We start from the raw sequence: 25679 nt of genomic DNA on the forward strand, positions 1-25679 counted from the left end.
TCTTTGAATCCTCTTTGGCTGCAGGGGAGGTGCTGGAGGATTGGAGAATGGCAAATATAGTTCCCTTGTTTAAAAAAGGTAATAGGGAGAATCCTGGGAACTATAGACCAGCGAGTCTTACGTCGGTGGTCTGCAACTATTGGAAAGAATTCTTAAGGATAGGATCTACGAGTATTTGGAGAAGTACTGTCTATTCAAGGATAGTCAACATGGCTTTGAGAAGGGAAGGTCGTGCCTCACAAGCCTAATTGAGTTTTTTTGAAGAGGTAACAAAAGAAATTGACGAGGATAGGGTGGTATATGTGGTCTACATGGATTTTAGCAAGGCATTTGACAAGGTCCCGCACCAGAGACTCATCCAGAAAGTCATGAGGCATGGGATCAGTGGAACTTTGACTGTTTGGATAAAAAAAATTGGCTTACCGGAAGAAGGCAGAGGGTAGTAGTAGAAGGAAAGTATTCTGCTTGGAGGTCGGTGACTAGTGGGGTGCCACAAGGATCTTTGTGATTTTTATAAATGACCTGGATGAAGAGGCTGAAGGATGGGAGAGTAGATTTGCGCACGACACGAAGATTGGAGGAGTTGTGGATGGACCTGTAGGTTATCAAAAGTTACAAGAGGATATAGACAAGATGTAGAGTTGGGCAGAAAAGTGGCAGATGGAGTTCAATCTGGATAAGTGTGAGTTGATGCATTTTGGAAGGACAAACCAGAAGGCTGAGTACAGGGTTAACAGTCGGTTACTTAAGAGTGTGGATGAACAGAGGGACCTTGGGTTCAAATCCATACATCCCTCAAGGTCACTGCACAGGTTGATAGGATAGTTAAGAAGGCCTATGGGATGCTAGGCTTCATTAATAGGGGGATTGAGTTCAAGAATAGAGAGGTCATGTTGCAACTCTACAAATCTCTGGTGAGACCACACTTAAAGAGTATTGTCTTCAGTTCTGGTCACCTCATTATAGGAAGGAAGTGGAGTCCGTGGAGAGGGTGCAGAGGAGATTTACCAGGATGTTGCCTGGATTGGAAAACAAGTCTTATAAGGCAAGGTTAGCAGAGGTGGGATTTTTCTCTTTGGAGCATAGAAGGATGAGAGGGGACTTGATAGAGGTCTACAAGATTATGAGAGGCACAGATAGGGTGGATAGCCAGTACCTGTTTCCCAGGGCACGAATAGCAAACACCAGAGGGCACACGTACAAAGTTAAGGGAGCGGTTTAGGGGAGATATCAGGGGTAAGTTAGTTAGTCTTCTTTTAAAACACAGAGGGTTGTGAGTGCCTGGAATGACCTGGATGGTGGTGGAGGCTAAAATATTAGGGGTATTTAAGAGCCTCTTGGACAGGCACATGGATGAAAGAAAAATAGAGGGTTACGGGGTAGTGTGGGTTTAGAACTTTTTTTAAAAAAAGGAATATATGGGTCAGCACAACATCAAAGGCTGAAGGGCCTGTACTGTGCTGTAGTATTCTAGTGTCTAGTGTCTAATGCTTTGCTTCATTATTCACCAGTGAGAGGGACCCTGGCATTTGTGAAGATAGTGAAAAACAGACCGATATGCTGGAATATGTCAATGTTAGGAAAGAGGATGTGCTGGAGCTTTTGTAAAACTTTACGACAGACACAACCCTGGAGTTACTACAGGAAACCAGGCAAGAGATTGCTGTGCCTATGGTGATTATCTTTGCATCCTCACTGGCCACAGGAGTATTACCAGATGGTTGGAGGGTGGCAAATATTATTCCTTTGTTCAATACAAAGTGTAGAGACAACCCTGGAAATTAGGGAGCAGTGAGTCTTAAATCAGTGGTGGGCAAATTATTGGAGAAGACTGGATTTACAAGCATTTGGAGAAGCACAGTCTGATTTGAGATCGTCAACATGGTTTTTTTCCCTGAGGGGCAGGTCATGCCTCACAAGGCCGATTGAATTCTTTGAGGACATGACAAAGCACATTGATGAAGGCAGAGCACTGCTCTTCATACATATAGACTTTAGTAGGCCGATTCAGAAAGCCAGGAGACATGGGACCCAGGAAACCTTGGGTGCATAGAGACAGAATTGGCTCGCCCATAAAAGACAAGGGTGGAGTGTATTCTGCTTGGAGGTCAGTGACCAGTGATGCTCTGCAGGGATCTGTTCTGGGATCCTTGCGCTCCGTGATTTTTTGTAAATGACTTGGATGAGGAAGTGGAATGGTGGGCGAATGAGTTGACACAAAGGTTGAAGGAGTTGTGGATAGTGTAGAAAGTTTTTGTAGGTTACGAAAAGGCATTGACAGGATGCAGAGATGGGTCAAGAGGTGACAGAAGGAGTTCAACCCAGAAAAGTGTGAAGTAATTCACTTTGGAAGGTTGAATGTGAAGGTAGAATACAGAGTTAATGGTAGGATTCTTGTCACTGGAGATGAAGAGGGATCTTGGGGACCACATTCAAATACCCCTTAACGTGCCGTGCAAGTTGATAGGGTGGTTAAAAAGGTACATGGTGTGCTGCTGGCCTTCAATAGTTGGGAGATTGAGCCACAAGGTAATGGTGCAGCTCTAGAAAACTCCTTACAGCATTTGGAATATTGTGTTCAGTTCTGATTGTCTCAATATAGGGAGGATGTGGAAGCTTTAGAGAGGGTGCAGAGGAGGTTTACAAGAATGCTTCCTGGATTAAGGAGCGTGTCTTATGAGGATAGGTTGAGCAAGCTAAATCTTTTCTCTCTGGAGAGAAGACTATTAGAAATTATTTGATAGAGGTGTACAAGATGATAAGAGGCATATATTGAATGGATAGCCAGAGACTTTTCCCCAGGGCAGAAATTACTAATATGAGGGGACATAATTTTAAGGTGATTGGAGGAAAGTATAGGAGGGAATGTGAGAAGTAAACTTCTGTGTTTGTTTTTATTTTTAAAAGAGTGATGAGGACGTGGAATGCCCTGCCAGGGGTTGATGGTGGTAGAGGCAGATACATCAGGGTCACTGAAGAAACTCTTAAGGTAGGTACATGAATGATAGAGAAATGGAGGGCAATATGGCAGAGAAAGGCTAGACTGATGTTAGAACAGGTAAAAGGTCAGCAAGTCATTGTTGGCTGATAGTCCTCCACTGTTCTATGTTCTAAACTTCATCCGAAAACATAAGCATGGAGCTCGAGGCATTTGAGCTATTTGATTTGGCTGAAATAAAGTCAGAAGAAATTACAATAATGAAAATGCTGCTCTGGAAATTAATGGCCACAAAGTGGAGTGGAAACAAAACTAATTCTGGAGTGGTGGAAAACTGAAATTAAAAAAAGATAAACATACTCAGCAGTTCTGGGAGAATCTGTCGTGGAGTGGACAAAATGAAGTTGATGTTAATTTTGGCCCAGAGTAGATTCATTCACAGAATGACATTTCCGTCTTGGTAGGGGTTAAAAGGTTGACCTTCTATAAAAGCTGGCCAGCCCTGAGACTTGTTATCTCAAACTGCAGAACTCAACATTAAGTCCTGAAGGATGTGGCTGTCCTCCATGGAAGATAAGGTGTAGTTCTCAGCTTATGATGGGCAACAATGGAATAGTGCAAGAGACCAAGACTGAATGAGAATGGAATGGAGAATTAACTTCAGAGGAACTCCTGCTGACTGAATGAATGGAGGAGTTTCACAAGAGAACCACCCAAACTGCATTTGTTTTCTCCTACCGACCACATTGTAGGATCTAAAACTGCTACTTTAAATTGGATCAACAACAGGAATTCTGCAGATGCTGGAAATTCAAGCAACACACATCAAAGTTGCTGGTGAACGCAGCAGGCCAGGCAGCATCTCTAGGAAGAGGTGCAGTATCTGCTCTCGGGATGAGGCTTTTCATTCTAGGACGAGGGAGATGTCTTCATTCTTTAAAGAAAGGGGCTTCCCTTCCTCCACTATCAATTCTGCTCTTAAACGCATCTCCCCCATTTCACGTACATCTGCTCTCACTCCATCCTCCCGCCACCCCACTAGGAATAGGGTTCCCCTGGTCCTCACCTACCACCCCACCAGCCTCCGGGTCCAACATATTATTCTCCGTAACTTCCACCACCTCCAACGGGATCCCACCACTAAGCACATCTTTCCCTCCCCCCCTCTCTCTGCATTCCGCAGGGATCGCTCCCTACACAACTCCCTTGTCCATTCGTCCCTCCCATCCCTCCCCACTGATCTCCCTCCTGGCACTTATCCGTGTAAGCGGAACAAGTGCCACACATGCCCTTACACTTCCTCCCTTACCACCATTCAGGGCCCCAAACAGTCCTTCCAGGTGAGGCAACACTTCACCTGTGAGTCGACTGGGGTGATATACTGCGTCCGGTGCTCCCGATGTGGCCTTTTATATATTGGCGAGACCCGACACAGACTGGGAGACTGCTTTGCTGAACATCTACGCTCTGTCCGCCAGAGAAAGCAGGATCTCCCAGTGGCCACACATTTTAATTCCACATCCCATTCTGACATGTCTATCCACGGCCTCCTCTACTGTAAATATGAAGCCACACTCAGGTTGGAGGAACAACACCTTATATTCGTCTGGGTAGCCTCCAACCTGATGGCATGAACATCGACTTCTCTAACTTCCGCTAGGCCCCACCTCCCCCTCGTACCCCATCTGTTACTTATTTTTATGCACACATTCTTTCTCTCACTCTCCTTTTTCTCCCTCTGTCCCTCTGAATATACCTCTTGCCCATCCTCTGGGTCGCCCCCCCCCTTGTCTTTCTTCCCGAACCTCCTGTCCCATAATCCTCTCGTATCTCCTTTTGCCTATCACCTGTCCAGCTCTTGGCTCCATCCCTCCCCCTCCTGTCTTCTCCTATCATTTTGGATCTCCCCCTCCCCCTCCAACTTTCAAATCCCTTACTCACTCTTCCTTCAGTTAGTCCTGACGAAGGGTCTCGGCCTGAAACGTCGACTGCACCTCTTCCTAGAGATGCTGCCTGGCCTGCTGCGTTCACCAGCAACTTTGATGTGTATTACTTTAAATTGGATGCTCAGATGAATTGTTCACTTAGGACAAGAGCTCCCAACCTGGGGTCCACAGAATCCTCAGTTAATGGTAAGGCTCTGAGCCATAAAAAAAAGTTGGAAACCCCTGACTCAGGATATTTTGGGTCCTGGATGGTGGGAAGGGAAGGGATAAATGGCGGTATTGCACCTCCTGCTATTACATAGAAAGTGTCGTGAGGATTGGGTGCTGGAAAGATGCACAAGTAAACGATCGAGTAAGAGAGAATATTTAAAGGGGAAAGGAGTGGGAAATGTGTTCAGGTGCAGCAACACATTGAAAGTGGCAGCATCATGAAGGATGCTCCATTAAAAGTGGAGGCCTCATAATATGTAGGGCTGGGGATAAGAGGAACTCCATTCCTCTTGTGCAAGACAACAAAAGGTGACAGCAGAAAAGTTCAAGTTTATTGTCATCATTCACACCAAGGTGCATAACATATTACATACACCTCACACACGTAACATTTGAAGTAATATTACCACTGGTAAATTAATAAATAATAAGGAGCATTTGCAAAACAAGTTAAAAGGTACTGGCCTTTCACGCATGATGAGACCTGGGTTGTAGCAGGAAGTTCAGTAGTCTTACAGCCTGGAGGAAGAAGCTGTTTCCCATCTCCCGTCTGATGGTAGGGGGTCAAAGGGATTGTGGGATGGACGGGAGACATCATTGACAATGCTAAGGGCCCTGTGTATGAGGTGTTCCTGCTAAATATCTCTGATAGGTGGAAGAGAGACCCCGATGATCCTTGCAAACCTTTCCAGGGATTTACAGTCAGGTGCCTTACAATTTCTGTGCCAGACGGTGATGTAGCTGGGCAGAACACTCTCAAAGGTGCCCCTGTAAAGGTTGGTTAGAATGGGGCAAGAAGAGTGAGAGATACATTTGCCTCAATTTTCTCGGGAAGTGGAGACGCTGCCCTGCTTTCTTGACTGAAGAGGTGGCGTTGAGGGACCAGGTGAGATCATCCATCATGTGCACTCTCAGAAACTTGGTGATCCTTACTCTCTCCACGGATGATCCGTCTATGTGCTCTGAGGAGTGGTCAGCCTGCACCTTTCCAAAGTTCACAATCATCTCTTTCGTCTTGTTCACGTTGACACTCAAGCTGCTGAGCTCACACCATCCTTACCGGCTGCTCAACCTCCTTTCTGTACGCCATCACATCGTCGTCGCAGGTGAGGCCAACCACTTGTGTCATCAGTAAACTTGATGATTGGGCTTGAACTAGATCCAGCAGTACAGTTATACATCAGCCACTCCAACAGCAGCGAGCTGAGCATACAGCCCGCGGGGGGGGGGGGGGGGGGGGGAGTGGACGGTGAGCGCGATGCAGCTAGAGATGCTTCTGACTGTGGCCTTTCTGTCAAGTCGTCCAGGATCTAGTTACAGCGAGAGGTACTGAGACCCAAAGAGGAGAGTTTAGCCACCAGCTTCTGAGGGACGATTGTATTTCATGCTGAGCTAAGGTCGATAAAGAGCAATGGAGCTCATGTACAAATTCAGCACCTCAGGTACAAATTTCCAGGTGGGATAGAACAGAGTGGAGTGCAGAGGTTATGGCATCATCAGTGCACTGATGGGATTTAAAGCAATCCATAACCAGCACTACAGTATTTTGAGGTCAGTGCCAATGGATGATAGTTGTTGCGGCAGATTACCGTCACCCGCTTGAGCACTGGGATGATGGTGTCTACCTTGAAGCCCAAGCGGAAAGTGGACTGCTCCAAAGAGATGTCTGATAGAACCTCTTAACTGGGCTGGTACCAGGTACTTTATCAGGTCCCACAGCTATATGTGCATTGACCCTGGCAATCAACTGTGGCCAGACAGAGTGCCTGGTCCTCGGGGATGGGGGAGAAGAGGGCCTTCCTTGTTGGCACATCGTTCCGTGCATCAAACTGAGCATAAGAGGCATTCAGCTTATCAGAAAGAGAAGTGTTACTGCTGTTGACATGCAGGGTGGACTTTTAGTCTGTTATAGTCTGAATGCCCAGCCACATTTGCCTCATATCTCTAGTGTCACAGAAATGGCTGCATATTTTCTGTGAATAATCCTGTTTTGCCTTCCTGATTGTGTGGAAAGTGCAGCTCTTGCTGACCTTATCACCGATCTGCTCCTTAGCCATGCCCAGACCTCTGCTGTCAGCCATGGCTTCCGATTTACCCTCACAAAATCAGATCAAATTTAATTATCATTCAATCATAATAGATACAGTAAACAGTGTGAAAACAAACATTGCACATTCAAAATAGCGAGCAAAGAAGCATGATCACACAAAAAATATACATATTCCAAGACCCTCAGCGACATGCCCTGCAGTCTCCTGGCAGTGCACAGACGCACGCATTCCATCTGTCAAACACAGGACGGTAGCATCGACGGGACAGGCCGAGTACGGATGCCACGCTCCACTGTTTCCTCACCTGGTCTGTAGCAGTAAGGCAAGTCTGTGGCTTGGGGCCCAGTCCTCACTACAGCTGAGGCTACACAGCTTCCAGGTCATCTGATGCACCACCAGACAAGGGTAACAGGCCTGCAGCAACTTATGTTTTCACTGTGCAATAGAGTCTTGCGATCGCAAGTGAAATGTTTGAGACAATCTCCCACGGTTATACTGCACACTGCCTTTGCACACTATGGATGCCTATGCATAGCAGGCAGCAACACGGTCTGCGGCTGCTCTGACACCCCGACCCGCTCCTCCAATCAATGAGCAGCTCACTGATGGCGTATCCCTGAAGTACCCCAAGTTCTTGAAGTAGAATTGTCTTGCAATAGTAAAAGAACATTTAACAAAGAAAGAAAACACATAGACGTGTTTAGCAACTGTGGCGTCCTCAGTGCATTTCTCTATATAACCAGTCAGAAATTGTGTATGTTCAATGATATTAACACAATGGCCATAGGTAGCCGTATCCCTGAACATGCACCAGTCTGTTTTCAAAGCAGTCTTGTAATGCTGAGGTTGCTCCTTCTGTCCAGGTCTTCATCTCCCTTTTTAACTGATTTAACTTATTTAATCAGAGGCCGTATGCAGAATTAGCAGAACAACTAAGTGGCCAGACCATGCAAGGTGAGAACTGGGAACAGCTTTGTGTGCACCAGGAACATTGGCATAAACCCAGTCTAATGTGTTCTCACCTCTGGTAGCAAAGTCTCAACACGCTGAAAGAATTTAGGCAGGACAATTTTTAAGTTAACATGTTTGGCGCCGCCAGCAACAAGAAAGATCGGGGCGTGTGAGTTTGCAAGTCTCTGATGGTGCCGGAGAGTTCACACAGCACTTCCCCAGTATTTGCATGAGGGAGGGGGTGGGGGATGTATACAGCCACAATTACAATAGCAGTGACCCCCTTGGTAAATAGAAGAGCCTACAACTTCACCGGTAAGTACTCTACCATAGGGGAACAGTGGGTCATCACTAGCGGAGTATTCACGCTCCAGTTCCCATGAATGTAGATACATACGCCTCATACGTTTCCGTCAGGATGAGTGCACTGCAGTCCTTCATCTCACACTGATTCAGTCTCAGACACAGGGAATCTGGTTTAATTTCTTGCAATCAAACACCTGAAAGCAGAGTCATTGGGACAGCTGGCCGGCTGGGCTTCACCTTTAGTCTTGTACAAGAGCAGTGTGCTTTCCACACATTTGTTTTCATTCTGCCGGCATCTCGCCCGGCTGGCTGCAGCAGGTGACAACACGGAACACACAAGTCCATGCTATGCAGGAATCAGGATGGGAGGTGTTGTCAAGAAATCTACAGAAACCTGCAGATATTAATCACTACCCCCAAGATGGAGATAGAGAATGCAAAAAAAAAAAAGAAAGTCGGAGATGGACTACAGAGAAACTGTCAGCAAAAGTGATGACACTTTCAAGTTCAATACAAGAGTAGGAAGCAGCTGATACAGATCATCAATGTACCATCGATGGATCGAGAGAGAAGTGCCCGAGTAGGGCTGAAAGAGCAACTCTTCCACTTGTACCGAAAAAAGGCAGGCACAGCTTGGATTCATTCAGAGTAACACTCTGATATGGAGTAAGTGAAAGAAGCTAAAAGGACAGATTGTTCTTAATAACCCACGCCCAAAAGTTAAAAATATCTTATTTCTTACTTTGCCAAGTTCATTAACCTTGAATCTGAGCCCTGTGGTTCTCTCCAAAAATGTAACCTAGCTTGGTTTTCTGGTTTTGCTTTATGTACTTGTGGATTTGGATTATCTGGAATATAAATCTATTATTTGCCAATCCGAAGAGAGTATGCAAGTATCATTAAAATTGCCTTCCCCAAAAGACAATTTTTTTCAACATTCTTAGGTCAAGACGACCAAAGCAAATGCCAATTTTATGATCTGAATGGGTCTTGTATCTATACCCTTCTTAAAAAGGTTACAGTCTGTCAGTTTTCTATAAAGCACTGAATCACTGAACAGGCTCCCCTTGCACACTACTCAGCAAACATGTCATCCCAAATTACAGATGCCTATATTTCATCAATCCACAATTATTAAGTGCTAACTGAATGACATTACAGTTTTGAATTAGAAGAACCTACCTGTAGTGAACATGTGTGATGGTTGGTTCTCTGTAACCAATGATCCACGTCTGAATGTCTATTGGCTTTGCTTTATGATAGGCAATGGTAATGTCTATGACCCACTGGAGACCTTTGTGTTTGGCCACTACATAAGATAGAGATAAGGAAAAAAAACTTAAAATCAAGAAAATTTACATTATTACTGCTGTGCACGTCTTTGTGAAATCACTAAGATAGTGGGAATGCTCATGTATTCTGGATATTTTTATCCAAAATAAAAATGATTAAGCCTGTATCAAACCATAGTCAGAGCTGGCTGCATTAAATGCCAAGTTATGTGTGTAGAGTTCTGCCCTTTAAGTTAGTATAAATAACATTATTTCATTTGGTTGGGAAATTATGCTAGTTGTGAAATTCCTTATTGAAATACTTGCAAAGGCTTGTAGGGGATTGTCAAGTTTACCCATTTCCCAGATGCAGAGAACACCAAAATTAGTCAATTAAGAAAAAGACATATCAGCATTGCAATTATGAGCGGCTTTATTAGATACAGCACAGATTAGTGAAAAGTAATCCACATTTGTGTAGGGCTGGAGACCCCAGTGTTAAAACAGACAAGAGAAGTTTCTATATTTAAAGTACATTATCAATACTTGTGTAATCTTACCTTTGAATTTGAGAATTATGATAAACAAGAAAAAAAACTATTGCTCGATCCACTCTGCTTCATACAGTTGCGATATATCTTTTGCCCCACAAGACATTACTTTATGGCAATTCAAACATCTTACATTATAAGTACATTTATTTTAAACAATATATGCAGTACATAACTCTGAAATTAGTCTTCCCACAGACAGTCACAAAACAAAGAACCATGGAACCAACTTGTTCAAAGAAAGACAAACTTCAACCCCGGCCCCACTCCAAAAAAAAATTTGTATAAATGGAAACCAAAAAAAAGAGCGAAAACACAGAATACGAAAACACAAAATCAGAAATTTCTAGAATTAATTCAAACTCTCAAAAAGCCATGGTAAAATTTTAAACAACAGGAATTCTGCAGATGCTGGAAATTCAAGCAACACACATAAAAGTTGCTGGTGAACGCAGCAGGCCAGGCAGCATCTCTAGGAAGAGGTGCAGTCGACGTTTCAGGCCGAGTCCTGATGAAGGGTCCTGACTGAAACGTCGACTGCACCTCTTCCTAGAGATGCTGCCTGGCCTGCTGCGTTCACCAGCAACTTTTATGTGTGTTGCATAAAATTTTAAAAGTTATTCTTAGTCAGGATCTCTGATTTAAGACAGTAGTTTCATAACCTCCACACTAATATATTCCAGGTATTAGTAAAAGAAAGAAAAATATAATTAAGTTGCAACTATAAATCAAAGTTTCACGGAGAAAAATGTAACTTTCCTTTAAAATATTCTGTTATTATAGCCACATAACTTGTTCAGGTAATATAATAATCAATGCAGTAAAGTATAATTATATTCCTCCACTCTGCATACAACATTGTTGCAGCAGTTACATGGAGCAAGTACATATTTAGTCTGCTTTTCCAAGCACCCTTAATCAAGCAATTTGTATTACATGTAGAAAATAGAAAGCAACGTCAGCATCATCATAACATTTTTTAAAAATATACAATTGCTGACTTTCCTTCTAAAGTTCGAACTGCAGAAAGTACCAACTCAGTGGCTTTGAAAACCCATACAAGCTATACTAGAGAGTGACAGAACTCAGTTTTACTCAGTAGTTCAGTCTGTCTATTTAAAAGTAGTAAAGCTTTCTGAATTGTGGGTTCAAATTCAATGCCTAAAATATGATCTCAGTCAATGCAACTAATGAAATGCTGTAATTGTGTTACGCAGATGTCAACAGAGGACAGTTGGCTGCAAAACCAATTAACCAGCTTGCCAACACTTACCATTGTCTGACTGCAACACTTTGAGATCACCTACAAATCATTGTGTCTTTGGGCAGAAACCAGAAGGGCTTAAGGCATGGTCTCAGGCAACTGCCAAATGTCTCAAACACTTTTAATATAAGTCCATAAAAGTTTTTGTTCGCATCACCCTTAGAGGCAGTGGACAATATGCATTTCCATCGAGCAAAATAAAGGGATAAGCCTTCTATTTCGCCATTCATCTATTTCCCTGGATTGGCCCCTATGAAGATTTACTAGCAACTACTACTGTAACCTCTCTAATTGGAGGTCACATGAATGCAAGTCAGTGGTACCTCATCGACTTTGTGTTGTCAGATGGGCCCTACTACTGGTGGTGCAGGCATGTGAAATAAAATCCCAAGTTGTAGCCTACCTCATCTTCTGCCTTCTCTCGCCCTTCTAATCTCCAGTTTTCTCCTCACCTTCCATTACCAAAACCCATCTCCAGCCTCTTCCCAGATAGCAACCCCCATAACCCATCTGCCTCCCTGCAGCATGTCCCTGCCACCAGCCTCTCCTCAGTAATCCTCTGTCACTCCCAGCACCGTGACGGTTCAGTGTGTAAAGTTCAGTAACAGAAAAACAAGTCAATTACTAACTTCTTGAGATAACGTTCTTACATTAATAATTTTTATCTTTAACAGACAGCATTGAAGCTAATCAAACATGCCACTCAGGGACCTGTGCTAATATTATTCTGTGACCGCATGTGCTGGATTGTAACTATACGTACTGTGTGTGGCTAGATGTCCCATGCTTTACACCTTGGCCCAAGTGAAACAACTTTTCACTTAGCTGAATAAATGTGTGTGGTTGAATGACAAGAAAATTGAACTTCAACTTGAAGTATATCAAAATTAAAGGGGAGGCGGGTCTTCAGTTGGGTAAAGGAACCAAGGACTGGTAAATGTATTCAATCCAGGTAAGTAGATTTTTGGGTAGTCAGACAAGGCAGGATTTGTACAGTGAATGCTGTGGAACAGAGGGATCTACAGTCAGAATTCTTGCACTTACTCTTTTTTGGGAACTGTTAAAAGCACACAAGATGGTGAAGAAGGCCTTTCTCATGCTGGCCTTCATCAATAAGGGCAATGAGTATGACAGACTGGACATTATGTTGTAGTGGTACAGATGTTGGTGAGGCTGCACCTAGAAAACGGGGGACAGTTTTGGTCACATATATAAAAACTGGAAAGCAGGCAAAGGAAATCTACAAAGATGTTGCCAGAACTTAAGACCCTGAATTAGAGGGGATGGGCAGGCTAGACTTTATTCCGTGAAGTACAGGAAACTGAGAAGTGACGTGATTGAGGTGTATAAAATCATGAAAGGCATTGGTAAGGTGAATACACGCAGTCTTATTCTCGGGGAAATGGAACCAAAATCTAGAGGGTATGCAGATTTATAAGGGATCTGAGGGGCAACTGCTTCATACAAAGGGTGGTACGGTACGTACATGGAATAAGCTGTCAGAGAAAGTAGTGAGGCAAGTACAATAGCAATGTTAAAAAATATTTGAATAAATATATGGATAAAGTTTAGAGGGATATGAGCCAAGTGCGGGTAAATGGGCACGTTGGACAAAATGGGCTGAATGCCTGTTCCTGTGCTATACTACAGTGTGACTATAAAATGAACTATATGTTACTGATCAGTTATATGATGTTGTATAAAAAGCAAGCAAGCTTGGTCTTGCATTTGTCATCGCAGAAGGCACATTTTTGGGTTTTCCCTCTGCATTTGAGCTGCATCAAGCTGCAGCGTTCTGTTTGCAGCATAAAAAGCAGCAGTGCCTTTCTTTACAACCATCCTGAGGGAGGGACTGTCGCTGTCCTGCCGGGTACTGAGCTCCATGACTGGGACATGGCCAAAATAAAGGACTATTGTCAGGTTGGTATGCAACTTTGTAGCTGGTGGTATCCTTGTCCTTCTTGGTGGCAGAAAACGCGAGTTGGAGAGGTGCTTTCAGGAGTGGTCCAGGCAAGAGACTGCTGCCCAATTTGTCAGATACACAATGCAGCCACCCTGCATCAGTGATGGAGGTAATGACTACTTGGTGAAATTTAGGGGCAGACCATTCCGAGGGGTGGGGGGGGGGGGCTGCTTTTTGCTGAATGACACTGAGTTACTTGAGGGTAGAAAGTACTCCTTCATGATCCCAATCAGAGCTCGGACCATGGGGTGTCAGGAGGCAAGTGGCTCTCTGCAAGATTCCCAGCCTCCGACCTGTTGTCATATGATATTGACGTGGCTGGGCAGCTGAATTTCTGACCCTCACGAGGCTGAGTGTGGGGAATTTGGCGATGCCATGGTCATCTGGCAGGCACTCTCTTGTTGGAAGTGGTTGTTATCTGGTACGCTTGCAGCACCAACATTACTTGCTCCTGTTAACCACTGTTTGTGCAAATGTAGGTGTAAACCACATCACCAGATCTTGCTTTCTTGTGAAATTGGACACAGTAACACAAACCTCCATGCAGACACTTGAAGACTGTGACAAAGTAAAATTAGTTATCCCGCAATATTAATGCGATCACCAAGTCTCTTCAATACTGCACTACGTAAACAAGTCTTTAGGTAATTCACTGGCCAGAATGTAGGATCAATGCCAATAACTTAGTGTTGCAGCAAAACTCACAAGATGAAACTTTTTCATGTTGCATGTTTATAAAATGTACCTGTGTTGGACCATAGGACATTGGAATGCAATTAGGCCATTTGGCCCATCAGGTCTGTTATGTCATTTGATCATCAGAGATTTATTTTCCCACTCGACCCTATTACCTGGCCTTCTCCCAATAACTTTCAATGCCATTACTAATTATGTACTCATCTCCGCTTTAAATATACCCAAGCATTTGGCCTCCACGGCTGTCTGTGGCAATAAATTCCACAGATTCACCACCCTCTGGCTAAATAAAATCCTCCTCATCTTTGTTCTAAAGGGTCACCTTTCTATTCCGAAGCTGTGCCCTCTAGTCCTAAACTCCCCTAATATAGGAAATATCTTCTTTACATCCACTCACTCTAAGCTTTTCAATATTTAATAGGTTTCAATGAGATCACCCTTCATTTTTGTAAACTCCAGTGAGTACAGGCACAGAGCCAACAAACACTCTGTGTACATTAACCACACGGTCATTTCATAAATCTCCTTTGGACCCTCTGCAACGCTGGCACGTGCTTTCTTTGATATGGGGCCCAGAACTGCTCATAATACTACAAATGCGGCCTGACCGATGCCTGATAGAGCCTCAGCTGATAGAGAAAACAAAGATGTGAGAACAGGAACAGAAAACACTAAAACGATGATGTTACTAACAAAATATATTTAAAACTGCCGATTGAATGTCATGAACATAAACCCAAGTTAAAATTATTTTCAGAACAATTGATTTATTATTTATTGTTAATACTTAATTCTTCTCTTCACAGAAAAGAAAGAAAATAGATGACTGTGCCCTGGGACAAAATAGCAAAACATGCTAGTTTCAGAATCTAAGGAAATGCACTTTATATAAGTAAAACTTCTTTTTCTGTATTATCTGACACTCAACTGGGCAAACAGAGATAAACTACACTTGCTAAGCATTGAGATTATGAAGAATTTACAGTAAATAAGATGGAATATAGTCTTAAATTTGTAAGTGCAGTGGGTGAGGGTGTGGGGAAAAATTTGTTTTAAGACCGTAAGATAGTGGGAGCAGAATTAAACCATACGGCCCATTGAGATTGCTCTGCCATTTTATCATAGCTGATCCAATTTTCCTCTCAGCCTCAAAGTCCTCCCTTCTTCCTGTATCCCTCCTTGCCCTATTTTGGCATGCATTTTCCATCTCCCATTGCAATTTGTAGGCAACATCCTTACTACTGTTCAGGGGGTGGGGTGCATACAACTCCCAAAGTCTTTATACCCTTGCAGTTCCTTAGCTCTATCCACAATGATTATCACCTTCCGACCCTATGTCATCTCTTTTTAGTGACTTGATTTCATTTTTTTGCCAGAGCATCGCCACCCCCTATCGTTTCAATACAATGTGTATCTCTGGATATTAAGCTCCCAGCTATAGTCTTTCAGGCATGAAGCTGTGATGCCTACAACATCATAGCTGCCAATCTGCAACTCTGTTGCAAGGTCATCTACCTTATCCTGTATACTGCGCGCATTCAAATACAACACTTTCAGTCCTATATTCACACTTCTCAATTTTGATTCCTAACTTTGTCTGAGGTCTTACCAACATTGCCTCCATAGCCTACTTCTCCACTAACTGCTCTGGCACTCTGGTTCCCATCCCCATGAAACCTCAGTTTAAACCCCACCGTGCAGCATTAACAAACCATCCTGCTAGGATATTAGTCCCCCTCTAGCTGAGGTGCAAACAGTCCCTTGTCTACAGGTCCCACCTTCCCTCAAAGAGAGACCAATGATTTGAAAGTTTTACGCCCTCCCTCCTACACCAACTCCCTAGCCACGTAATAAACTGTATAATCTTACTAGTTCTAGTCTCACTAGCACGTGGCATGGGTAGCAATCCTGAGATCACAACGCTGGAGGTCCTGCCCCTAACTCCCTGAACTTGCCGTGCAGAATCTTGTCACTCATCCTAACCAGGCCATTGATACCTACATAGCTGTTCACACTCCTACCTAAGAATGCTCAGGACTTGATCTGAGATAGCCTGGACCCTGGCACCCATGAGACAACATACCCCCTGGGAATCTTGTTCTCGCCCACAGAACCTCCTAACGATCCCCTATCACCACAACATGCCTCTTCTTTCCCCCTTCCCATTTGAATCACTGACGCTGACTCAGTGCCAGAGACCTGACCACTGAGACTTTCCTGTTAGGTCATTTCCACCCCCCCCACACCGACAGTATCCAAAATGATATACCTGTTGTCGAGGGGTACTCTGCACTGGCTCCTTAACCCCTTTCCCCTTCCTGACTGTCACCCAATATCCTGCATCCTGCACCTTGGGTGTACCTACTTCTCTATATGTCCTATCTATCAAATGACAAAATTATGTCAGCAATACTTTTTAAATATTATGTTTATGCCATAGCTCAGATGTAGCTATTGACCGAATATGGGGATTGACTGGCATCTTGACATTTCTTCACAATGTCATTTGTAGGATTGACATTGAGGCTTTGATCAAGTATGCTATCTTACAAATATGGCCATGCTCTCTTCTCACTGCTGCCATCAGGAAGGTGGTACAGGAGCCTCAGGACCCCCATCACCAAAGTTCAGGAACAGTTACTACCAGTCAACCATCATCAAGCTCTTGAACCAGAGGGGATAACTTCACTCTCCCCGTCACTGAACTGCTCCCACAACCTATGGACCCACTCTCAGTGACCCTTCACCTCGTGTTCTCGATTGATTCTTTTTAATCTATTTCTTTCTTTCTCTCTCTCTCGTATTTACACAGTTCATTGCCTTTTGCACATTGGCAGCACGTCTGTTCTGCTGGGTGTGACATCTCATTGATTCTATTGTACTTCTTGGATTTACAAGCCATGCCTGTAAGAAACCGAATATCAGAGTTGTATATGATGACATAAGGAATTTACTTTCAAGCTTGAGCTCCGGCTACTTCAGGCCAGTCTTTTCTTGTAAGGTTGAAATGCTGTGATTCAGCAAAGTTGCCTGTTTCTGAGCTATATGTAGTGCTCTGCGACTCTATGATTCAGAAAATGAAGCATGTCAAATCTGTTCAATGAAAGCCAAAAAGCTCTTGCTGCTGTAACATCGCACAGGTCAAAGCAAGCTGAACATGACTCTCTGTTACTTCAACAGCAATCGAACTTCCTCCCTTTCGTTTTGGATTGTCTAATGTTCAAATGCCTACAATTTGAGAATCACAGCAGATACATCTTTATCACATTATCACAGTGTATTTTATTTGTAGAAATGCATCCATTTATCTTAAATGCAGTCACTGTCTCTGCTTTATCATTCATTTGTGGCAAATTTTTTTCATAATCTGATAACAATTTGTCTTAGAATCTTTCCAGTTACCTATTCTAATGCGAAACCAGCACTTGTACACTTTCTCAGTTTCATACGCAAGTACAAATATATTTTCTTGTGTATACACAACCAATTCATATTTTTAAAGTTTCCTCCAGTATACAGTCTAAAATGTTTGAAGTCATTCAGCAAATTATGTCCCATTCACATGACCTGATGATATCCTTTTTAAACACTATATTCAAACTTACAAAATCACCTCACCTCCATTTTACTTCTCCGTAACTTCTGCAAACATTATTGCCAACAAGTACTTCTCACGGCATAGTGAACACCATTACTAAAGGCCAGTCTGGTAAGAGGGGAAGCCAATGTTGTTTGGAAACCTACCAAGATGTGCCATGGAGTTTTCAGTGTACAGTGAGCAACTGAATCCCCATCCGATACCAACCTGACCAGTCTGTGTTTGTCAAGTGGGATTGTACTGTTTGAGTGGGTTAATTGGCAACTGCTGGAGGGAGATGGTGGGTATGTAGAAATTCCAGCATTGGGGAGGAGGTAAATTTAGCAAATCCTTACGTAAACCAGACCTGTTCCACAATACAATTCTATACAGACTTTTTAGTTGAAACATCCAACTCCTCTCCCTCACCCCCTCCCAAAGAGGCGTTCAATATTACAGATATTATTAGTCAAAAAGAGTACAAGTTTATGCAAACAATCATTTTAGCATTTTAAATAGGGCCAGCCCTTTCCCTTGGAGAATGGCAGCTATCCAACTGCTGCCCTCTTCTTCCCTCTCCACCATAGTTCATTTTGGGGGAAGAGGGATTAAAATTACTTTCAGCACTACTTCCAAGTTACCCTGTGCAAAATTGTTGACTCATTAATCCATCTCCTCCTCCTCACTGAATCACAACTATACAAAAAAAAACCCATTCAATAAATCTAAGGAAAGGTCTTCATTGATAAGATTATCCAACAGGACTGAAATCTCCTCTCTGAAATGGACCTTTAATATCAAAATTATCACTACCCACATTCTAAAAATGATTTCTAATGCTGGACCCAGAATTTTATTTTTCCAGCATAACACATTACATGAAATATCTGCAACTGATAGCATGGACTGTAACCCAGCTAACAGCAAGCCAGTCATCAAGTAACTATTGCTATTGTCAGCAACAGACACAAAATGCTGGAAGAACTCGACAAGTCAGGCTGCATCCATGGAAGGGAATAAACAGTTGATTTTTTTGGGCAAACCATTTCATTTGGACTGAAAGGAAAGGGGCAGAGCTAGAATAAGATGGGGGGAGAGAAGTACATGCAGGGAGAAGTGGATAGGTGGGGAGGGGAGATGAAGTAAGAAGCTGAAAGGTGATCAGCAGATGAGGTAAGGAGCCAAAGGAATCTAATAGGAGAGGACAGTGGACCAAGGAGAAAAAGGGAGGAAGAGGGGAACCACAGGGATGGACAGGTGAGAAGGGGTAAGAGGGTAACCAGAAAAGGGAATGGAAGAAGAGAGTAAGGGAAGTGACGGGAAGTAATTACTGGAAGTTAGAGAAATTGATGTTGATTCTATCTTCAGTTTGATACATACCTTGACCACTAGCATCACCAATTGCTCCATTTTCATGCTGTGCACACAGGGTTTGCAAGATCACTTCAGTAGCTCCCTGTCGAGGCAGAGTCACGTGTTTTAGAAATGGCAAGTTGTTCTTCTTTGCAAATAATTGGCTTGTTTCTCGCCTCTTCCGCAGGAAACCTCCTTCGGGAAACAATACAATCCACTTTCGGCCCCTGCTCCTGTAGTACTTTTCTAAGTGCTGCCGAAGAAGGATCAGCTGCTTGTCACGGTGAGCTTTACCCTAGAAAGTGCAGCAGAGAGTTTATAGGTGAAAGTTAATGAATCGAGGCCATTTGGCTCCATTACATGAAAAATTTTCCCTCCAGTAAAACTTAGACATTTCTTAATAACAAGAGTACAAACTTGCAAAAATCACAGCTATGATTGATGAAGCCATTTGCATTAGCCTTCCAAAATAAACCTCAAAGTTCAGTATTACTCAGATCTGTTATTAATAATTCCAATAATTTAATATCCCAAACACAAAGCAGCAATCTGTATTTATAACATTAAAATCAAGAACTTCCCAATTCTCAAATTTCAGTGGGAACTCAGTGGGTCAAGCAGCAGCGACAAAGGCAAAAGATGCACAGCAACCTTTCGGGTTGAGACCCTGCGTAAGTCCTGAAGCAGAGCGTTGACCCGAAATGTCGACTTAAACCATTTGTTGTCACAGTAGTTGCTGGACTCGCTGAGTTCTCAGTGTTTTGAGATACTTCCCCATATTCTAGCATATTTTATCTTTCTCAAATCTTTCACATTTTTTTTTTTTAAATGCAATGCTCCCTTTATTTTTTTCTTGACAGTACTCCCTGTGCATCAACAAAATAGTAGCAGGCGTCTCATGAAAATGATCAATAATGAGAGGCAACACATCCCTGGTCCAGCTTCAGCTGAAGATATTATTCTCTAGTTTCTGCAGAGGCTTGAACCTTTGTTCAGTATGCACTAGCTGAGCAATAAAGCTGGAGATAAGGCAACTCCTGTACAGCTCTGCACAAGGATAAAACTGAAACCTAACCCAGCTAGTCAACCCAAACCTGACCCAAGCACTTACAATCTCCCCCCCTCCACAAAAGGAACTTGCAAACAGGCAGAAAAAAAAAAATGACTTTTTAAATGTTGCACACACTCTGTTACTCATCAAGCCAAGGACATGTGGAGCACAGTGGATTCCGGTTAATTGAGACACAGTGGGACCAGTACATTTTGGCCCAATTAAGCAGCTGCTCTAATTAACCAAAGTTTCATGGAAATAGTTAAAAAGGTATATTAAAGACAAACTACTGTTTAACTGAGTAATAAATTATGTATTTAAATGAAATACAGAACAAATAGAACACTACCAATACGCCAACAGTACTAGAAAACATATTATTTCCTAATAATTATTGACAGAGAAATTCATCCAGTGTACCCTATGTTCTTTTGATTGATTGTAAAGAAACATATCAGTGCAGACACCTAGTGTCTGCCTGAATTGCCTTCATGTTTTCAAAAATTGCATACTCCAAATCTTCATTTTCATTGTAATGTTCAAGATGATTGTCAATAGCTTCAATCTCTTCATAGTTCATAACTTGAAGTAGAAAATCGTTTCATTCTCACTCCCAGCCGTTTCTGACATCTCCAAGCCTGAATACTTGAAACCGCAGTGAGCAAAACAGTTCTGAATTGTCTCCCTGCTTATTTGTCTGTAACTGTCAGTGACCAAGATCACTGCTTTTTGACACAAACACATGCAACTGATGTTATTTAAAAACTGTTCAGTCCAAACACGGGTGTCTAATGGCCATGACAAGTACGCGTGACTCTCACTGGTAGAAACTGTTCCACACATCTCCGGTTAAGTGGCATAGTGACCCAAATAAACAAAGGGAATCCCGTCTATTTTCTCAATTAGATGTTGTTCTTTAAAAGTTGTCCCAAATAAATGGCTGCCCTGATTAACCATTGGCCCAATTACCAGAATCCACTTTAGTAATAAAGAAAGGCTCCTGACTTGAACAAAGAACACGCTGACTGACCTGAAACAAAATGGAAATATTTTAGACTAGACATCCACATCAAACAGTCAAAAAACAAACACGTTTGGGTCAGATGGCCCAGCTCAAAACAGCCAGTAGACCAACAACTGCAGAAGCAGAGTAATGAATGAAGAGCAGTTTCTTTGATGCACTTTGGATGGAACCCAATTACAATATTTTATTACCATTAGCTTACTATAGTCTACAAATATCAACAAGAACACAAATCACACCACTCACAGTGCATGATCCATCCTGTGACAGCAAGGAAATTGTAACTGTGATCAGGAAGTTACAATTCTGATTACTAATGAATTTAATTAGGCATCACTCATGCCGTGCTTGTGATGCTGGGGCTGCAAGTGAGCTTTCCACCGCACCTGGCGTACATCCATGCAGTTCTGCACGACAGTAAATGTGACTTTGATGCTGACCAGAGACCATCAGTCATCAGGAGAACACAAAGGAAAACAATCATTCGCTTAGGTAAAGGTCTTGCCGAATCAATTAATTTTGTCAAAAACAACAGGCCATCTGCTGGCTTTTCAGCATTTTATTTGATGTTAATTGATCTGTATTTCAGTGCTTTTAACCAACTCTTCAAAACACATTGCATATATTTGTATTGCAAACAAAATGCTCGCCAATTGTGTCTTGAAAATTTTGAATGGCCTCTATAACTATTGTATTTTGATAAAATCTCAGATTTCCACAACCCTGATTCCATTATTGACTGGTCCAGGCCTGATTTTAAGATTTTAGCCCTTCCTTTATCTTGCATTAAGGGAATCTGATTACTAACAGTGAAGAGGCAAGCAAGAAAATTCTAAGAGGAAAATTACAATGATAGATAAACTAATCTGAAGGTTTTACAACAGCTTTCTCAAATATTTTTATAACATTATTTTCAGATTGAAATTAGGTTAGAGTATTTTCTCTATATTCACCAGTTCAACTATGATTATTCCATCAGTTATAATTGAAGCACCAACAAAATTATGTTTCCACTAACAAAGAAAACCAACTATTTCTTTCTGATGCAAATCCACTTCCATAAATCCTTTGTCATCTTCACAATGAACCTAACGGCTGAACATCACCTACCATCATGCAGAATACATACAACCCGGCAGCTCTTGTTCACATCGCCAAAATTCAAGAAACCTTTCAGCCTGAGAAGTTCCACACATCAAAGTTGCTGGTGACCACAGCAGGCCAGGCAGCATCTCTAGGAAGAGGTACAGTCGACATTTCAGGCAGAGACCCTTCGTCAGGGCTAACTGAAAGAAGAGCTAGTAAGAGATTTGAAAGTGGGAGGGGGAGGGGGAGATCCAAAATGATAGGAGAAGACAAGAGGGGGAGGGATGGAGCCAAGAGCTGGACAGGTGATTGGCAAAGGGGATATGAGAGGATCATGGGACAGGAGGCCCAGGGAGAAATACAAGGGGGGGGGGGAACCCAGAGGATGGGCAAGGGGTATAGTCAGAGGGAGAAAAAGGAGAGAGAGAGAAAGAATGTGTGTATAAAAATAAATAGCAGAGGGGGTATGAGGGGGAGGTGGGGCATTAGCGGAAGTTAGAGAAATCGATGTTCATGCCATCAGGTTGGAGGCTACCCAGACGGAATATAAGGTGTTGTTCCTCCAACCTGAGAGTGGCTTCATCTTTACAGTAGAGGAGGCAGTGGATAGACATGTCAGAATGGGAATGGGATGTGGAATTAAAATGTGTGGCCACTGGGAGATCCTGTTTTCTCTGGCGGACAGAGCGCAGGTGTTCAGCAAAGTGGTCTCCCAGTCTGCGTCAGGTCTCGCCAATATATAGAAGGCCACATCGGGAGCACCGGACGCAGTATATCACCCCAGCCTACTCACAGGTGAAGTGTCGCCTCACTTGGAAGGACTGTCTGGGGCCCTGAATGGTGGTAAGGGAGGAAGTGTAAGGTCATGTCATGTGTAACACTTGTTCTGCTTACAAGGATAAGTGCCAGGAGGGAGATCAGTGGGGAGGGATGGGGGGGACGAATGGACAAGGGAGTCGCATAGGGAGCGATCCCTGCGGAAAGCAGAGAGATTGGGGGAGGGAAAGATGTGCTTAGTGGTGAGATCCCGTTGGAGGTGGCGGAAGTTACGGAGAATAATATGTTGGACCCGGAGGCTGGTGGGGTGGTAGGTGAGGACCAGGGGAACCCTATCCCTAGTGGGGTGGTGGGAGGATGGAGTGAGAGCAGATGTATGTGAAATGGGGGAGATGCGTTTGAGAGCAGAGTTGATAGTGGAGGAAGGGAAGCCCCCTTTCTTTAAAAAAGGAGGACATCTCCCTTGTCCTGGAATGAAAAGCCTCATCCTGAGAGCAGATGCGGTGGAGACGGAGGAATTGCGAGAAGGGGATGGCATTTTTGCAAGAGACAGGGTGAGAAGAGGAATAGTCCAGATAGCTGTGAGAGTCAGTAGGCTTATAGTAGACATCAGTGGATAAGCTGTCTCCAGAGATAGAGACAGAAAGATCTAGAAAGGGGAGGGAAGTGTCGGAAATGGACCAGGTAAACTTGAGGGCAGGGTGAAAGTTGGAGGCAAAGTTAATAAAGTCAACGAGCTCAGCATGCGTGCAGGAAGCAGCGCCAATGCAGTCGTCGATGTAGCGAAGGAAAAGTGGGGGACAGATACCAGAATAGGCACGGAACATAGATTGTTCCACAAAGCCAACAAAAAGGCAGGCATAGCTAGGACCCATACGGGTGCCCGTAGCTACACCTTTAGTTTGGAGGAAGTGGGAGGAGCCAAAGGAGAAATTATTAAGAGTAAACCAGCAACTTTGATGTGTGTTGCTTGAATTTCCAGCATCTGCAGAATTCCTATTATTAGCCTGAGAAGTTCCTTGACTTACCAATTGCTTACAGCTCCTTTTTATAATTATTTTTATACTTCAAATTTCCACCAACTTCTATCTTGCTCAGAGGTTTCAAGATTCAGGTTTGGAAATGCCAGAAACGGCCAGGAGTTAAAATGAGATGCTTTCACTCCTTCAATAAGTTAGGAACTATGAAGAATTTGAAGTCTAATTGCTTTGAATGTTACAATGAAATTTAAGATTTGGAGGATGCAAGCGTTGAAAACATTGTATAAGGGAAGTTCAAGTTGATCATTTTCCCTGAATAACATCATTTGCTACATTTTAAAAATAACTGGTCAGCTGCATGTGTTCAAGGACAATCTGGTTCAGAAATATAAAATAGTGTGGATAATGAAAGTGGGCTGTTGAAGCAGCTCAATTGGGTCAGGCAGCATCTGTGGAAGGAAATGGACAGTCAACAGATTGGGATGAGACCACTCATCTGAGCTGGACTTCCAGATGATGGATACTGATCAACTGTCCATTTCCCTTCATAGATGTAGCCTGATCTCTGGAGTTTCCACCTGCTTGTTGTTCTAATCCAAATGTAACACCTGCAGTCTCTTGCGTCTGTGTAAGATGATGTGGTTGCCAATTAATGATACAAACACGTATCCACAGTTAGTCATCCATCATAATGACAGTATTTTAGTTCAAATAAAAACTGTTAATTTACAAGACAAAATGGAAATGATGTAAATACTCAGCAGGTCAGCTGGAATAGATATTTTGATGGCACCATAAATCTGACATAATCATGACCAGTCTATACATGAGCACTTCCGAACTGCTTAGTACCCGACCCAAATCCAATAAATAAGTCAGGTCGTGTTGGACAGGGGTTCAGTGACCAGATTTCAGTCTTTCTCGTGGATAGACCTTGCAGCTTAATAGTACAAGCTTAAGTTTATCTGATGCAGGAGTGCATTCACCAATCTACATAACTTTATAACTCTTATTACACATATTCCAGTATAATTTTCATAACTGTACAAGCAAAATGCTCCACAGTGAGGAGAGGCTCTTTATTTAAAACTTCGAATAACCATAAACATTTGTGCAACTAATTAACAAGAGACGTATTTCTCTCACCTGCTTAATAAAGAAGTCCCCATGGATGAGTGAAACGATACCAAAGTTTGTAAACTTAAAAATATATTCCATTAGCCACATCATGTGGCAAACTACCTGTTGGATGAAGAAAAACAGACAGTTCAGTATCACAAAATAATGGCTGTGGAGGACAATTGCTGGAAATAGTCAGTAAATCAGAGGATATTGGGACAAAGGGTTTAAAGTTCCCAGAAGGAGCTACTTTGAAAGTGTAAACTAATTAGGAATCCTATGAGGATAAATGCAACAATCTATTTACTTGCTCAACAGCAACCACTTCTAATGTATTTTCCTATATAAATCATATGCAGTCCCAAAGGATAGTTTAAGTTTTCCCACTGGCACCTCTAGAAACAAAGCCTGTTTCTTGTTCTACCACCGCATGTCCGTTCACTAGCACCATTGATTATGCTGTCAAAAAAAAACCCTTTTTCACCTTCCATTACTTTTCAGATCAGCCATTTTGTCTTTTTTTTAAACTTTGTCTTTTTTTTTTTAAAAACCCAACCTTTCCCCA

At 42.8% G+C, this 25679-nt stretch overlaps 1 protein-coding gene across 1 annotated transcript in view; it reads right to left on the reverse strand.

The window, feature by feature from the left end:
- The window catches only part of lpgat1 (lysophosphatidylglycerol acyltransferase 1), a 71337-nt gene that overhangs the window by 18121 nt on the left and 27537 nt on the right, over window positions 1-25679 (reverse strand). Inside the window, exons 5-7 of the mRNA XM_072265177.1 lie at window positions 25142-25237; window positions 19105-19372; window positions 9585-9711 (exon numbers count right to left, since the gene is read on the reverse strand). Coding sequence (XP_072121278.1) covers window positions 9585-9711; window positions 19105-19372; window positions 25142-25237 — 491 coding nt within the window. The remainder of the gene's footprint in view (window positions 1-9584; window positions 9712-19104; window positions 19373-25141; window positions 25238-25679) is intronic.

The sequence above is a fragment of the Mobula birostris genome, chromosome 8, assembly GCF_030028105.1.
Source record: "Mobula birostris isolate sMobBir1 chromosome 8, sMobBir1.hap1, whole genome shotgun sequence".
Classification (NCBI taxonomy): domain Eukaryota; kingdom Metazoa; phylum Chordata; class Chondrichthyes; order Myliobatiformes; family Myliobatidae; genus Mobula; species Mobula birostris.